At 45.1% G+C, this 17500-nt stretch overlaps 1 protein-coding gene across 1 annotated transcript in view; it reads right to left on the reverse strand.

The window, feature by feature from the left end:
- Positions 1-17500, reverse strand: part of nf1b (neurofibromin 1b) — a 73122-nt gene that overhangs the window by 14805 nt on the left and 40817 nt on the right. The window contains exons 36-41 of the mRNA XM_030792369.1: positions 6177-6609; positions 5632-5972; positions 4778-4980; positions 4263-4456; positions 3056-3196; positions 275-554 (exon numbers count right to left, since the gene is read on the reverse strand). Of these exons, the coding sequence (XP_030648229.1) occupies positions 275-554; positions 3056-3196; positions 4263-4456; positions 4778-4980; positions 5632-5972; positions 6177-6609 (1592 nt within the window). The remainder of the gene's footprint in view (positions 1-274; positions 555-3055; positions 3197-4262; positions 4457-4777; positions 4981-5631; positions 5973-6176; positions 6610-17500) is intronic.

Here is a 17500-nt window from a genome sequence, read left to right on the forward strand (position 1 = left end):
ACATGCTTAAAACTCAGATTTTTACACCTGTCAGTGGCTATCAGATTAACGTGTTTAAAACTCAGATTTTTACACCTGTCAGTGTCTATCAGATTAACGTGTTTAAAACTCAGATTTTTACACCTGTCAGTGTCTATCAGGCCCTTCTCTGCCTACGACAGACTGACTGATCTCGTCCCTTAACTCATCATAACCAAAAGACCAGTCTGACCCACTGAGACCACAAACTGAAATGAGAGAGAGAGAGGGAGACCCCTTAATGACGTGGTCTTACCGCTGAAGTTGAGCTGGGAGCAGGTGCAAAGGGAGTGGATGATGTTGATGACCAGCCCGTGGGTGGAGGCGCGGAGAGACAGGGGTCCCGTGGCCACCAGCAGGGTGACGACGTGGAACAGGTAAGGCAGGTGCGCGGCCACGTCCAGGGAGTTGTTGAAGGACAGCATGAGCATGTAACGGGCCAGGATGGCGATGTCATCCCACATCAGGTGCTGCTCCAGCGTGGGTGTGGGCGACAGGCAGGTCTTATCGATGATCTTACACATGCGGATGATCACCTGGATCAACGCCAGACAGCAATGTTACTATGTTCGCACTGTCACTCTGACACACACACACACACACTCTCACTGTTACTCTGTCAGTGTGTGTGTGTGTGTGTGTGTGTGTATGTGTGGCTACAAAGGGCCTGAGACTCAATTAAACCATTAGCAAAGTACCACTGTTTTCCTCCCCTATACAAAACCACTGCGATCTTTGACATTGGTCTGAAAATGCTTACGCAAATGCATCCACTGTGATGTTTAGGCCTCGCATTGCTCTGTGCCTTTACTGGAGTCGAGTCGTTTTCTCCTCGTGATTAAGGGGAATGGTGGGTTGATGTGGTGTGCTGCTAACTGAACTTACAAGTTCAAACAGATACCGGCTCAGTGTCAGGGGTCATCTGAGGACTGCATGTTTAACCACATTTTTAACAATGCAGTCATTTTAGTGTGTTGGGGCCTAGCAGAACGTTCTCTGTGGTATTAAGGTCAAAAGAATAGACACATGCGTAATTACATGCCTTTGTCCTCACAAATTCTTTACCCTCACACATAGCAAAGACCAGAAATCACTCATTTTCTCTCAGATATGGGTTAAGGGTATTTGTTATCTGTAGCAGACAAGGTCAAAGGCCTTGTGGAGCATGGGTATGTCTTTGCAGGAGAAATTGTTTTCTTTAGTCAGTGACATCATGACTCAGTCTGGGTAACACCGTGTGCACAGTGTGCAGGAGAGTCCTCTCTCCTCTTCTCTCCTCTCTGCTCCTGTTTCGGCTGCATCATCATTGAACTCCAATAAAGAAGACTACTACTGAAAACCACCTCTGTGCCTGTTTACTGCTTTTAACATTAAAACGTCGATGCCCAACAAATGCATGGTCCTAAACTGGAGGTTGTCTCGTGAATTTGAGCAGCGTGGCCAAAAGATTACACTGAATCAGCAGATCTGTGAAGCCAGCACTCCTGAGCACTGAACACTCCTGAGCACTGAACACTCCTGAGCACTGAACACTCCTGAACACTGATCACAGACTGAAAATGACTTGGCACTGAGGTGCGTTCCTGTGGACAGATATACCTCTCAACAGAGAGAAAGAGAGAGAGAGAGAGAGAGAGAGAAAGAGAGAGAAAGAGAGAGAGAGAGAGAGAGAGAGAGAGAGAGAGTGAAGAGCAAAGAGAGAGAGAGAGAGAGAGAGAGGGAGAGAGAGAGAAAGAGAGAGAGAGAGAGAGAGAGTGAAGAGCAAAGAGAGAGAGAGAGAGAGAGAGAGAGGGAGGGAGAGAAGTTCAGAGTATGGACTTGACCATGACCACCACTTGGTGTGAATGCAACTGCTTCTAACAACCAGTTTCCCACTCTCTCTCTCTCTCCAAAACGTAGGTTATTAGATTTCTCGTGATCTCAGCCTGGCATCACCCTTGCGTGCCATCTGCCCCCGAGGTCAGTGCTTGCTTCCTCAAACACATGTACAGCAAAACCTGACATTTCTCCACACCTCAGGTCACACAAATATCATAAAGCAACGTAATGTAAGTGGAGGACCGGTCTACTCACTCACAACTAATCTGTCTCTGTGCAGCCAGAGAGTGATTAGTCAGAGAGAGAGCACGACCCCGGCCAACCCATCCACTCCGGCTAACACACACACACACACACACACACACACACACACACACACACATCCTCTCCCTCTGGGCAGCGCTATGCATACTGACAGTGTTCCTCTGTACTGTGTGTTGGTACCTTAACCATGTGAGCCAATCAGAAGCCCATCTTGTCCTTCATCTGAAGACTTTCATTTCAGTTTTTTCTTTTTTAAACTTTATTTAACCCCCCCCCCCCCCCCCCCCCCCCCCCCCCCCCCCGCCCCCCCCGCAGCAAGAATCAGGTTGACTGCAGGCTTCTGTCACTTGGCCTTATTATAGACAATGACATTGTCACTGTTCCAGATGCATCTTTAGCTCTACCACATGACCACATAACTGCCTGCCTGTAACCTCACACCTGGTTTCACTTCTTAGTGTGACAGCAGCGACCTGCTCTGAAACCCACAGTTTAACCCTGTGCACAGCAGTAATGACTTCCTCTCCCCGACAGCTCTGCTCAGCATGTTAAAAAGTCAATGTGTAATTATATAGGACTAACCCCCCCCTCCCATATCTGCTACTTTTCACACCTGATCAGTGAGCGTGTAATAGACCCTTCTCCTAAGTCTAGTGTGAGTATGTGCGTACATATGTGAGTGTGTGTGTGAGTGTGTGTGTGTGTGTGCGCGTGCGTGCGTGTGTTAGCCAATGCTGCTGACATTGTTCATCATTATAAAACCACTTTCAAACATAAAAGGAACACTGTATTACCACAAACAAAAAATTGTAGGTACTGAGGCAAGGATCACATGCAGACCTGATGACAGACAGCAGGAAAAAAACTCTGAGAGAGACAGAGAGAGAGAGAGTGTGTGTGTGTGTGCGTGTGTGTGTGTGTATGTGTGTGTGCATGTGTGCTTGTGTATGTTCACCTTGCTGGACACCAGTTTGACGTTGCCTGAGGCGAGGGCCACAGCAGTGTCGGCCATGACCTCCGCCTTTATGGAGCCCAGTCCTCCAGTGGCGCTGGTTTTAATGAAACTGTCCAACACCACGTCCAGTAAATCTGTAATCTGAAGAGGTGGGGGGGACAGAAACAGAGAGAACCAGAAAGAGAGAGAGAGACGGAGAGAACCAGAGAGAGAGAGAGACAGAGAAAACCAGAGAGAGGGAGAGAGGGAGAGAGGGAGAGAGGGAGAGAGAGAGAGAGACAGAGAGCAAGAGAGAGAGAGGGAGAGGGAGGGAGGGAGGGAGGGAGAGGGAGGGAGGGAGGGAGGGAGAGAGAGAGTAAGAGCAAATCTAAGCCTCAAAAACTCCACTGAAACCCTCCACACGTCACCCAACGATATGAGTCTGTTCACAGAAACATCTAAAAACCTTCGGCCAGCATGTACTGCTGACGTGACCCTAAAAGATGCAAAACAAACTGGACTGAACAGTGAATCGATTTGTTTAGTTAAGGTGTTTAATGATCTATGATGATGCGCTAACGCTACATATCACGGTGAGTACAAGAGTTGAGTACATCTTTTGTTCATTAAGGACAGAGAGCTTAGTAATCAACCCTCAATCTAGAATACTTGACTAGCCACCAAACCAACATGCGATTCTCTCGCTGCTAATTTTAAAAACAGCTCTTTCCTGTCATGATGATAGCATTTCTGACTTTCTTGCAGCTATAAGTCGTTTCCCACACCAAAAGACACAGATATATACGAGTTTCAAACTGAGTGGACAACAATTAAACAAAGGCCAAAACGTGCCAGTTCTTTGTGATATTTAATTATTGGACGTTAGCAACTTCAAATAAAAACACCTCGGGAGCGAAACTGAAAACATTTAACCCTGTGGATGCTCAGCAGGTCTCTGTGTGTGTGATGTTAGACGGACACCAAGTCATGCTGAAATGTTTTCGTGTGGAGTGCAGTTAAAAACAAAGCCGAGACACACACACACACACACACACGCACACGCACACGCACACACACACACACACACACGCGCACACGCGCACACACACACGCGCACACACACACACACACACACGCGCGCGCACACACACACACACACACACGCGCGCGCACACACACACACACACACACACACACACACTCCCCTCCCCCAACCCATTTCCCTTACCTGCCCGAGGCTGCCCCAGATTTTGGCTTGGATGGAGGGGTACATCTGTTTCTCGTTGATCGTCATGGTGATGAGCTTGTCGAGGATGGCGGTGACGCGCTGGCGTTTGGCATCGTCGTTGTGTTTGCAGAAGCGTACCAGGTTGAGCAGCCAGGGCGTCATGTACTCCAGACACAGATGCTTCAGTTCTATACCTGCAGGAAGGACCACAACATCAGAGAAGAACATGTGATCACAGACTCCTGACCTGGGATCAGTTTTTTGCCTTTAAAAATACAGACAGACAGACATGTAAAGACGAATGGGGAGCTGAACCCAGATCACCACGATTTCATTGAGATGAGTATATATGGGCCCAGATCTGAAATTCCTGTTGACGCAACAATGTAAGAATGCCCTTGTTCAGACAGTGCACCGGCCAGTGGGTGCGAGTGGAAAACTGTGTGTGCGTTTGTGTGTGTGTGCTGATTGGCATGAGGGCGGTAACAGTGCGTGTTACGGGCAGAGGTACTGACTGGACTTGCTGAAGCCGGAGATGCACTCCTCCAGGAACTCCAGGGTGAGGTGTGGCTCGTTGGCTGCCAGAGTCTTGCTGATGGAGACGATGAAGAGGGTGTTGTTGGCCGGGATGCAGAGGCCTGAGGTCTCCAGGAGCTGGCCCTCAATCTTCAGGTTAAAAGTGCAGGTTAAGGCACATAGGAGGTTATAAGCCGCAGACCTGTCCAGGGCACCAAGCGAAAAAAAAATAAAGATGAAACTGTCCTACAACAAGTACCACCCAGACCTGGGTCAAGTAAATATGCCAATTATTGGACTGACTGGGCTTTGCTCCAACACTCTTCAGCGCCCCCAATCCTTGTGACCTTGTTCTCTTAGAATAAATTGGATGTTTCGGATGAGGGCACTGAGAGGCATCCATGTGACATTTAACTGGTGTTGCTTTAACACACTCAGTCCGGTTCGAATATCGGTAACTTTAGTTAAGAAGGACACAAGCTGGAGGAGCTAAGCAAAAGCAATGGGACAGAGCCCAATCATTCAAATCCTTTACATATATTCGAAGTATTGAAGTACTCGACCCAGGTTTGGAGCCACCAGTCAAAGATTATTCTAAAGATGTACACAATGGCCTGATTTGATTCCACATGGTCTGCATGGAAATTCGAACTTCACTTTTTCAACTTGCATTTGACTCACCTCTGAGAGAACAAATGAAATCATTTTACTCTTTAAGAAGGTATTACAGGATAATGTGACATAGATTGTCACTGACAGTGATTTTATTTTGTTATTATTTTGCCAGAGAGCATCTCTAACTGAACTGACACAAAAGGGTCTGGTTCTCTATGGTTCTGGTAGCTTCTGTTACCTCAGACTCGGGTCTGAGCTGCCCAGGTTGAGCAAGGCGATGTTGAGCAGGGTGCCCGGCACGTCTTTGGGTCGGATCTTGGTGTGCTGAGGGATGGAGTCGGGCTGGGAGAGCTCCCAGCGCGTGCGGATGTGGATGATGGAGTGAACGATGGCCTCGCATTCTTGGTGCATGAAGGTGAGTGGCGTGCCCTGGTTGGCGATGGTCAGCGTGAACTGGTTCTCGTCCACCAGGCAGATCTCCTCGATCTCTGAGGCGTAGTAGATGTCGTTCAGGAAGACGGACTGGCCCAGGACACGGGTGCGTTCTGCTGAGGTCACCTGCACTGCCGTGGAACCCACCTGATGGGGGGGGGGGATCAGCCCAACGATTAAAGCCAAATAATTAAGCGAAAGAATCCAAGACAGCACAAGGATCAAAACACAGCTCAATGATCACAAATCAAACACTCATCACAAATCAAAGACAGCACTGTATTCCAAGATAGACCCTGCAATATCTTCACATCGCTTATCTTATCTCAACAACCCTTGACTTGTACGAACCTTGATGGACACCTTGGTGTCCTTATGGGCGAGTTTTAAGGCATTGTGGAACACTTTGAGGTCCTCCTCCAAGGCCAGGGTGGCAGCTGGGAGTTTCTGCTGGTCCGGCTCCACGTACTCCGCCAGCTTGGCAGGAGAATCGATAAAGAGCAGCTTCTTGCTCCCTTTCAGGCCCGTCAGGAGCCTCTCGTGGTACTTGGTGTACTCCCTGACCCAGGTGTTACAGTTATAAATGTAAATGGCGGCCACGTTCTCGTAGGCGAACCCGGGAAAGACGACGAACCACTTGGACAGGAAGTCCGTCTTGAAGCGGTTGCTGGGGCCGGCGTGGGTCAGGTCCACGACTATCTCGTAAGGTTTGGCGTAGTAAGGCTTGAGAGTGAGGAGCACGTGGTAGATGAGCAGGTCTCCGTTGATCTGGCCGGTTTTAAACCTGCACAGGAGAGCACACGTAGGGCGTTAACACGAGTAGAGGAGACGTGATGGAGAACACGGTGGGATGTTTTAAGACACCCTGTTAAACGATTTGAGCAGAAAGAGGAACAGTTGTGAGAGGCTCATTTTCTTCAAACCTGCCCATGTGTGTTTAGACGAAGGTGAGTAAGATCAGATCACTCAAAAACACAAGCTCCTCACGTTTAGTCATTTGGGGATTTTATTTTATTTTTTTTTCCCGTTATGTTTTAAGAAACATATTTGTGACATCACCACATTTGACATTTTTGTATTCTCCCCAGACTGAGCCCATAATGGCAAAAATGTCACCACAAAACTGCCTCTCATTCATTTCTACCCCTTTCCAATTTATGGATTAAATGTTGAAATATACAGTACTCATGGATAAACTTTTTAATACATTTTCAATACCAATTCATTTCTTATAACAGCCTCTCGTCAGAGACATTGGTTGGTATAAAGTCATGATAACCACATAAGCATGAAACACAGGTTTAAAAATATCACCAATAAAAAACCCCACTGCAGAAGTGAAAAGCAAGGTGGGGGGGGGGGGGGGAGGAGGGGGGCGACACACAGGAAACCTGTCTGTGGTGTGCATGTGTGTTGCTTCAGTCTCTTCATACATACAAGTGGACGGCTCAGGAGAATCAACCTTCACTCTCGCGCAGAGAATCCCACAGGGACACACTCAAACTCGGTGAAGACCAGACAAACGTCACGTCAAAAGCTCCACAAAGGCAAGTACACTCTTATCTGACTTTTAACAAATGATAAGTATAATAGCATACTATTATCCAGTATAAACATTCCATGGAATTTGACTTATTTTTGACTGAAGAAATAATATGCTTAGTCCACAGTTATACTCACGTTTTGTGAAGTGTAATTCACTTGTACAGTTAAATGCATTGCCAGTTTGTGGTCTTTTTTTCTTTTCCCCCCCGAGCTGTGATTCGGGGTGAGACACTGATTAGGCCTTAATGACATAGCATTCTGTAGGACATTGTTGAGGAGGAAGATAGGTGCTTTTGTTTTTTGTTTAGTTTTGAATTATCATTTCTATAAAGACCTAACAGATCAGGGTAATCTGGGACTGACAGATACAAAAAACATGAATGGAGACTATCACTCAAAACTAGCAGTAATGGTTGACCTAAGAATATCTCCGAAACATTTAGGAACAAGAGTTTTTCTTTTCTTTCTGTCTTTTCTTTTCTTTTTTTTTTTTAATAGCATTTCAGTCAAAGCTAATGATGTAATGCTGCCAACCTGATGAAAAAAGTCAAACAGAATTTTGAAGGTCTGAGGAAAGAAAGGTTTTTTTTGCGATCATCTGCCTTTCTGAAATCCTGTCCATGAACCACTGTTAACCTTTTTGGCTTACAGTACTAAACATGATTGCAGGTGGAGCCAATTCTGTTGATCTAAAGCATGATATTGGATATTGCTTTAAAAAAAAGAAAAAAAAAAAGAAAAACCAAAAAACTGTTTCATCTGAATTTTTTTTTTAACCGAGCAGGAATTAGGGCCGAGTGAAAAAGCAGAACTCAATTAAAAAAATTTTAAAAAGTAAGCTGCCATTGTTAAGTTACGCAAATGCCTCTAACGAATGTATGCACAGTAACCTGATGCCTCTAATGAATGTATGCACAGTAACCTGATGAAAAGTCAGTCTTATCATCTTTTCTCCATCACGCAGGATCATGAAGGGTGCCTACTCTTTCTGTCTCCTTTGCTTTGCCTTGCTTATGCAAGCAGGCCAGAGCCAGGAAAACCAACAAGACGTCATCAATACATCACAAGCCACTAATAAGACAGATACAGAGACAACAAACACCACTTCAAAAACTACATATACAACTCCAGGAACAACAACTCAGGAAACAATGCCAAACCACAGTACTCAGTGCACTTGCGATTCAACCAGTGCGAAGAGAGAATACAATAAGGAAAGTCCAAACCCTCATCATGGAAAAGACTGTCTATTTTCCCTAAAGGACGATAAACAGGTGACACTACTCCTGGTGATTGCGGCCCTGGTGCTGGCCTGCTTTGCTTTGTTGGTCACTACTATGATACTGTCGTGTCAGGTGTGCAATCTGAGCCGTCAATCTAGCAACGTCGACCGTGCCAAAGCAACGCCCACCCAGAGGCACAAAGATAACCATGGAGATCCCACTGAGACCTGCGTCATGATGACGGACACGACAGAACCAGAGGAGGACAAGCAGGGGAAGGAGGTGGAGGAGAAGCCAGAGGAGGAGACAGCTGAGGCTAGCACAGAGGTTCAGGCCTGTGCTGCTGAGCCAGGTGACTCGGAGAAAGGAGGATCTGCTCCGGAAACCACGTCCAGCTGCTCACCAGGAAACGGCAGTGCTCCTAAGCCGGCTGAAGAGGGCGCTGCTGCCGAAGCCTCCGCGGACAGAGTTTACGAGGAGGTTTGACCTCGCCCACGATCAAAAGTTGCAGTTCAGCCTCTGCTTAAGCCACACCCACAAAAGTCACGCTCTCTTTTGGTTTTGTCAGCCCTCGCACGTGTAGGCAACCAAGACGCCTTTTCAAATGAGTAGAAGGTTTTTTTAATCAATTCATTTTTTTTTTTGTTTGGAGAGATTGCTGTGGAGAGAAACGTTTGAAATTTCGTGCACTAGAGTTTTTACTGCTACTTTTCTGTATGACCATTCAGCCTGCTCGATGAATGACGTAAGATTTAAAAACGGTTCCTGTGTAGGTTCACTGGTGGGTGCATGTTGGCATTAAGGAGCGTTTGAGCAACGTTGTAACTGAGAACAAGATAAGAAATTCCCCAAGTTGTATTATAAATTGAAGTTATACAATACATGTGATATATTTAACATATATGAAGACAATACCTTTTTAGTTTTATTTTTTTTTTGTTTGTTTGCTTTACTTGTTGTCATATTGTAAATATATTTGGAAAGCTTTAGTTATACTTTAATAAGATGGTTTGACAAGTAATATTTAACTTGTAATGCAATTTTTCTTCATTTCTTCACACTCTGTTGCTGGGTCTTTCTTTCTAGAGCAAAACTAAATAAAATAATAAAATGAATTTTGTCAATTTATTTCTGTTTGAATCATTCAGGACTTTGGATGTTCTTTATTAAATGGATTTTTGTGAACAACAACAACAACAAAAAAGAAACCTTATTACTAGTCTCCAAACAGCAACTTCAATTTCTGTACAATTTTTTATGTGACATTTTGCACTACCTTTCCTGGATGAACACCTACTCCTTGTTTTGAAAAAGTTAACAAATGATGATGAATAGGTACAGATTACAAATAGTTACCAACCCCCCTCCACCCCAACCCCCGCCCCCCCTAAAAAAATAACGATGGATACAAATGACCTACCAGTGGTTACAAAATAGGAGATAACTGTTACAAATGTTGCATGGGATGAGGGAATACATATGGCGCATGAGAAGACAGCCACTGGCTGTTTTCACACAATGTGTCCTCAAAGTAACACTGAGTGCTATAGCACGCTTGGACAAGAGGGCGTTTCACTTTCTGTACCATGCTACAATGTGACTACTGGCCTTCATATGAGCAGCAAGATGGAAGTTCATCTGAGAAGCAAGATTAGCTGAGAAGGTCCCCGCCCCAGAGAACAGTTAGAGCTGCACTTTCTAGGACCCACAGCTGGCAATTGTAACAGTGTCGGGTTTTGAACCAGCAAAGTTCTGGAAATTGAGTGGTGCCAACAGGTGGTCTAACATATTTAGATAATGGAAATTCAATGATTCTATGTACAAAGTAAAATTTAAACATTTATCCGTCCACAATATGAATAGTGTTTTAAAATGCCACTTCCTTACAAAAATTCACAAAATACCCAGCTGACACTAAGGAGCTTACCATTAAAATACTGACATGATGTCTGGCATCACGTTTACAATTATGGTTAAACGCGACTTGAATTGTAAACAGAACTGCAGGGCCAGTTGGAATGAAATACCATGTGCTCTTTGGGGTGCTCATGGATTGTGGATTTGATACCTCAGACATAAAGACTCACTGCTGATGCACTCCCTTAGCAAAGCACTTGACCCCAAGCTTTCTCCACAGGCCTGTGACCTCAGACATATACAGTACTAAATGTAAGTCACTCTAGAGAGAGCTTCAGATAAATAAATAAAGAAGGTAACAGCTATGGCCTTTGTGAGCCAGAATACACTAGGAATTATAAAACACACTGGCTGGGGAAAACACCTTCAAGAAGCAGGTGTTCAGTGATACCATTTAACAGCCTGCAGTGACCTTTATCAGTGTAAAGTGTGGTGGAATCCTGGCCATAGTGTGGCTTTCTTAGACACCACTGTGGATGAGCCCTGAGCCCTGAACCTCTTTCACATAAAGATGACTCTGAAGAAAGCTGTCTTTTCCATCCTCGAAGAAAGAAGTTAAGTGGTAAACCATTTTACTGGCGAATGCAGACAAGTCATCTACAAGTAAGTGCTAAGTGTGAATCACACTGAACCACACCCTTAAGTTTCTCACTCTTCACTGGGTGGGTAATACAGCCCGGACAGACAGTAAATGCCCTGTTAGAGTTAAAATCTTTTTCATACACAGGAGGTTAAGAGCAGTGGTCACTCAGAGTTGTGTAGATTACTCTTCAAATGATGGCTGATTAATCTCTTTTGGACACTCCACTCCTGATCCAGCACTGACATGAGAAAGTCCCCCAGTTAAGAGTCATGCCTGCACTGTGGTAAGACATACTCACTTCACCCTACTTTACAAGCTACCTTAGTGAACACAGCTTTTGAGCTTAAATGCTTTATGCATTTAACTACATTTAAGATACATTTAGAATGGTAACAGTTGCGTCTGTGTCAAGAGATCATTAAGGTTCCATGTAAGGGAGCTCAGCTTCTGAGATGATAAATGTGTTGTCTCAGCTTATTTAACTGGAGCTTTGATAAAATGGAACCAAGACAGTGTTCAAAAATATGGAATAATTTCACTTATTTCAAAAATAATCCCAAAGGAAAGTAATTATCATAATATTACATTTACATTAATGGATACAGATTTTTAATGAATTAACTGTGTTACAATTTTTCTTTTAAGAAAAAAAAAAGTTCATTGTGAGGAAGAGTCTGTTCATATTTCTACATAAGTATTGTCAAGTTCCTTAAGGGAGCATTGATGGACAGTAGTTCACGTTGGATTTAGAATTTAATAATCTCAGTTATTAAATATTATGAAATCATTTGAAGCTGAATTACCTGATTATTTTAATGAGATTTTCTTACATAAGAGTATTCACAAGACAATAAATAAATGGTATAGATGGTTCAGAAACACTGTATATTTCATTTCAGAATAACAATCGTGCTTGGAGCAGTGATCCATAAACTCCTAAAACAAACAAACAAATAAACAAAAAGTCAGTCAGAATGACTCTTAGGCCCTCTGCACATTACATGCAAATATGTCCAATTTTGAGTGCTGTCTGATAAAACCAGCACGTGAAAATGCTGGAATGTCAGCAACACTAGTAAATCTTTGCTAGACAATGAAAACATTTCATCTTTCTGTCTTCTACCTAGATACCAAAGAAGATCAGATAAAAAAAAAATCCACCAATATGGCCCTGTACCCTTTATACATGCTTCTGTTGGTTACATCTCCAGCACTGACCACAAGAACACATCTGGCCAAAAGATCTGCAACTAGTGACAGCTTATCGGAAGGAATCCTTGGTTCAGCAGGAACCATGTTTGAAAAGGCAGTTTCATTTTACAGCTTGTGGCAGATTGTGAACTCCGCATTTGAGAAGGGTCCTCACATGAGAACAGACAAAATGGTCATTTCAACCAACAAGACAGAGCCTCAAACTGAAGCACCACAACCATCAACTGAATATCGAGACGCGACAAACCAAAGCCCTCACCCACAAACTAATGAGAGGGCAACAACTCTCAGGACAAATCCAGGGGACCAGACCACTATCAGTGATACTCATCACCCTACTATGACTTCTCAAACTCCTCCATATGCTCAGACTAATGCTGTACCTTCCATAGAGCCATTTTCCCAAAATACAGTGAAACAAAGACTGGAAAAACCTCAAAGCAAACAGCCACAAGATCAAGATGATCAAGCTATGAAAAAGCAGAGCACAGCCACACTCAGGCCAATGGCAGAACATCAGGCTGCTACTGCAGATCATGGGAAAATGCAGGGAGGAGTCAAGGTTACAGTGACAGAATATAAACCTGGATCGTCCATCAGTGGGACTGAAAGTCCTCTCAAAACTCAAAATATAACCCCAGCTGGGGTTGAGACGATCGGCCCTGAAGGACAAGCTCCTAGCACTGTCAAACCCCAAACTACAGGTAAAAATGTGATGACAAATCAGGAAACTGATCCAAATGCCCTAACTTCAGCAGACAGACCTTCTCACAGCGTGACCACAAACAGACTAAGCAAATTCAGTGATCATACACCAAGTGGGCTGCCAACAAATAAGTCAGAGGCTTCAACTGAAGGACAAGATATAAAAAAGCAGAGCTCTCATCCACCACTCCTTGTGACAACAGCCACACTCAGGCCAATGTCAGGATATCAGGTCACTACTGCACATCCTGCATATGGGAAAATACAGACGAAAGACCGGCCCATAGTGGTACAACATACACCTGGATCATCCATCAGAGGGACTGAAAGCCCTGTCTCAAGACAAAATGTATCTCCAGCTGGGGTTGAGACAATCAGCCGTGAAGGACACACTGCAATCACTCCAAAACCTGGAACTACAGGGAAAGCTGTGGTAACCTCTCAGGAGAATGATCCATATGCCATTACCTCTGCAGACGGACTCTCTCATAGTGTGACCACAAACAGACCGGGCAAAGTCAGTGCACCTCCACCAAATACGATGCCAACAAATAATTCAGAGGCTTCAACAGAAGGTCAGGATATGAAAAAGCAGGGTCCTCAGGCACCACCTATTACGAAGACAACTACACCCATGCCATTGATGGGACATAAGGCCACTACGACAGATCCTGAACATGGGAAAATACAGGGAAAGTACCAGCCCACAGTGGGACAACGGCCAATAGCAGGACATAAGACCACTACTGCAGATCATGGGAAAATGCAGGGAGGAGTCAAGGTTACAGTGACAGAATATCAACCTGGATTGTCCATCAGTGGGACAGAATTCCCCCTCACAACTCGAAATTCACCTTCAGCTGGAGTTGACAGAAACAGCCATAAAGGACACACTCCAATTGCTTCGAAAACTCAAACTACAGGGAAAACTGGGCTGACCTCTCAGGAAAATTTTACAAATGCCGTAACTCCAGCAGACAGACCTTCTCACAGTGATGCCACAAACAGACTAAGCAAATTCAGTGATCATACACCAAGCATGATGCCAACAAATAAGTCAAAAGTTTCAACTGAAGATCAGGATATGAAAAACCAGAGCTCTCCTCCAGCGCACCTTTTGAGGACAGCCACACCCAGGCCAATGGCAGGACATCAGGCCACTACTGCAGATCATGGGGAAATGCAGGGAGGAGTCAAGGTTACAGTGACAGAATATCAACCTGGATTGTCCATCAGTGGGACAGAATTCCCCCTCACAACTCGAAATTCACCTTCAGCTGGAGTTGACAGAAACAGCCATAAAGGACACACTCCAATTGCTTCGAAAACTCAAACTACAGGGAAAACTGGGCTGACCTCTCAGGAAAATTTTACAAATGCCGTAACTCCAGCAGACAGACCTTCTCACAGTGATGCCACAAACAGACTAAGCAAATTCAGTGATCATACACCAAGTATGATGCCAACAAATAAGTCAAAAGTTTCAACTGAAGATCAGGATATGAAAAACCAGAGCTCTCCTCCAGCGCACCTTTTGAGGACAGCCACACCCAGGCCAATGGCAGGACATCAGGCCACTACTGCAGATCATGGGGAAATGCAGGGAGGAGTCAAGGTTACAGTGGCAGAATATCAACCTGGATTGTCCATCAGTGGGACAGAATTCCCCCTCACAACTCGAAATTCACCTTCAGCTGGAGTTGAAAGAAACAGCCATAAAGGACACACTCCAATTGCTTCGAAAACTCAAACTACAGGGAAAACTGGGCTGACCTCTCAGGAAAATTTTACAAATGCCGTAACTCCAGCAGACAGACCTTCTCACAGTGATGCCACAAACAGACTAAGCAAATTCAGTGATCATACACCAAGTGGGCTGCCAACAAATAAGTCAAAAGTTTCAACTGAAGATCAGGATATGAAAAACCAGAGCTCTCCTCCAGCGCACCTTTTGAGGACAGCCACACCCAGGCCAATGGCAGGACATCAGGCCACTACTGCAGATCATGGGGAAATGCAGGGAGGAGTCAAGGTTACAGTGACAGAATATCAACCTGGATTGTCCATCAGTGGGACAGAATTCCCCCTCACAACTCGAAATTCACCTTCAGCTGGAGTTGACAGAAACAGCCATAAAGGACACACTCCAATTGCTTCGAAAACTCAAACTACAGGGAAAACTGGGCTGACCTCTCAGGAAAATTTTACAAATGCCGTAACTCCAGCAGACAGACCTGCTCACAGTGATGCCACAAACAGACTAAGCAAATTCAGTGATCATACACCAAGTGGGCTGCCAACAAATAAGTCAAAAGTTTCAACTGAAGATCAGGATATGAAAAACCAGAGCTCTCCTCCAGCGCACCTTTTGAGGACAGCCACACCCAGGCCAATGGCAGGACATCAGGCCACTACTGCAGATCATGGGGAAATGCAGGGAGGAGTCAAGGTTACAGTGGCAGAATATCAACCTGGATTGTCCATCAGTGGGACAGAATTCCCCCTCACAACTCGAAATTCACCTTCAGCTGGAGTTGACAGAAACAGCCATAAAGGACACACTCCAATTGCTTCGAAAACTCAAACTACAGGGAAAACTGGGCTGACCTCTCAGGAAAATTTTACAAATGCCGTAACTCCAGCAGACAGACCTTCTCACAGTGATGCCACAAACAGACTAAGCAAATTCAGTGATCATACACCAAGTGGGCTGCCAACAAATAAGTCAAAAGTTTCAACTGAAGATCAGGATATGAAAAACCAGAGCTCTCCTCCAGCGCACCTTTTGAGGACAGCCACACCCAGGCCAATGGCAGGACATCAGGCCACTACTGCAGATCATGGGGAAATGCAGGGAGGAGTCAAGGTTACAGTGGCAGAATATCAACCTGGATTGTCCATCAGTGGGACAGAATTCCCCCTCACAACTCGAAATTCACCTTCAGCTGGAGTTGACAGAAACAGCCATAAAGGACACACTCCAATTGCTTCGAAACCTCAAACTACAGGGAAAACTGGGCTGACCTCTCAGGAAAATTTTACAAATGCCGTAACTCCAGCAGACAGACTCTCTCATAGTGTGACCACAAACAGACCGGGCAAAGTCAGTGCACCTCCACCAAATATGATGCCAACAAATAATTCAGAGGCTTCAACAGAAGGTCAGGATATGAAAAAGCAGGGTCCTCAGGCACCACCTATTACGAAGACAACTACACCCATGCCATTGATGGGACATAAGGCCACTACGACAGATCCTGAACATGGGAAAATACCGGGAAAGTACCAGCCCACAGTGGGACAACGTACACCTGGATCATCCATCAGTGGGACTGAAAGCCCTGTCTCAAGACAAAATGTATCTCCAGCTGGGACTGAGATGATCAGCCATAAAGGACACGCTCCAACTGCTCCGAAACCTGAAGCTACAAGTAAAACTGTGGTAACCTCTCAGGAGAATGATCCAATCGTCATTACCCCCATGGAGAGACCTTCTCACAGTGATGCCACAAACAGACTGGGCAAAATCAGTGCACCTCCACTAAGTGGGCCACCAGCAAATAAGTCAAAAGTTTCAACTGAAGATCAGGATATGAAAAACCAGAGCTCTCCTCCAGCGCACCTTTTGAGGACAGCCACACTCAGGCCAATAGCAGGGCATCAGGCCACTACTGCAGATCATGGGGAAATGCAGGGAGGAGTCAAGGTTACAGTGACAGAATATCAACCTGGATTGTCCATCAGTGGGACAGAATTCCCCCTCACAACTCGAAATTCACCTTCAGCTGGAGTTGAAAGAAACAGCCATAAAGGACACACTCCAATTGCTTCGAAAACTCAAACTACAGGGAAAACTGGGCTGACCTCTCAGGAAAATTTTACAAATGCCGTAACTCCAGCAGACAGACCTTCTCACAGTGATGCCACAAACAGACTAAGCAAATTCAGTGATCATACACCAAGTGGGCTGCCAACAAATAAGTCAAAAGTTTCAACTGAAGATCAGGATATGAAAAACCAGAGCTCTCCTCCAGCGCACCTTTTGAGGACAGCCACACCCAGGCCAATGGCAGGACATCAGGCCACTACTGCAGATCATGGGGAAATGCAGGGAGGAGTCAAGGTTACAGTGACAGAATATCAACCTGGATTGTCCATCAGTGGGACAGAATTCCCCCTCACAACTCGAAATTCACCTTCAGCTGGAGTTGAAAGAAACAGCCATAAAGGACACACTCCAATTGCTTCGAAAACTCAAACTACAGGGAAAACTGGGCTGACCTCTCAGGAAAATTTTACAAATGCCGTAACTCCAGCAGACAGACTCTCTCATAGTGTGACCACAAACAGACCGGGCAAAGTCAGTGCACCTCCACCAAATACGATGCCAACAAATAATTCAGAGGCTTCAACAGAAGGTCAGGATATGAAAAAGCAGGGTCCTCAGGCACCACCTATTACGAAGACAACTACACCCATGCCATTGATGG

This window comes from Chanos chanos, chromosome 15 (assembly GCF_902362185.1).
Source record: "Chanos chanos chromosome 15, fChaCha1.1, whole genome shotgun sequence".
NCBI lineage: Eukaryota > Metazoa > Chordata > Actinopteri > Gonorynchiformes > Chanidae > Chanos > Chanos chanos.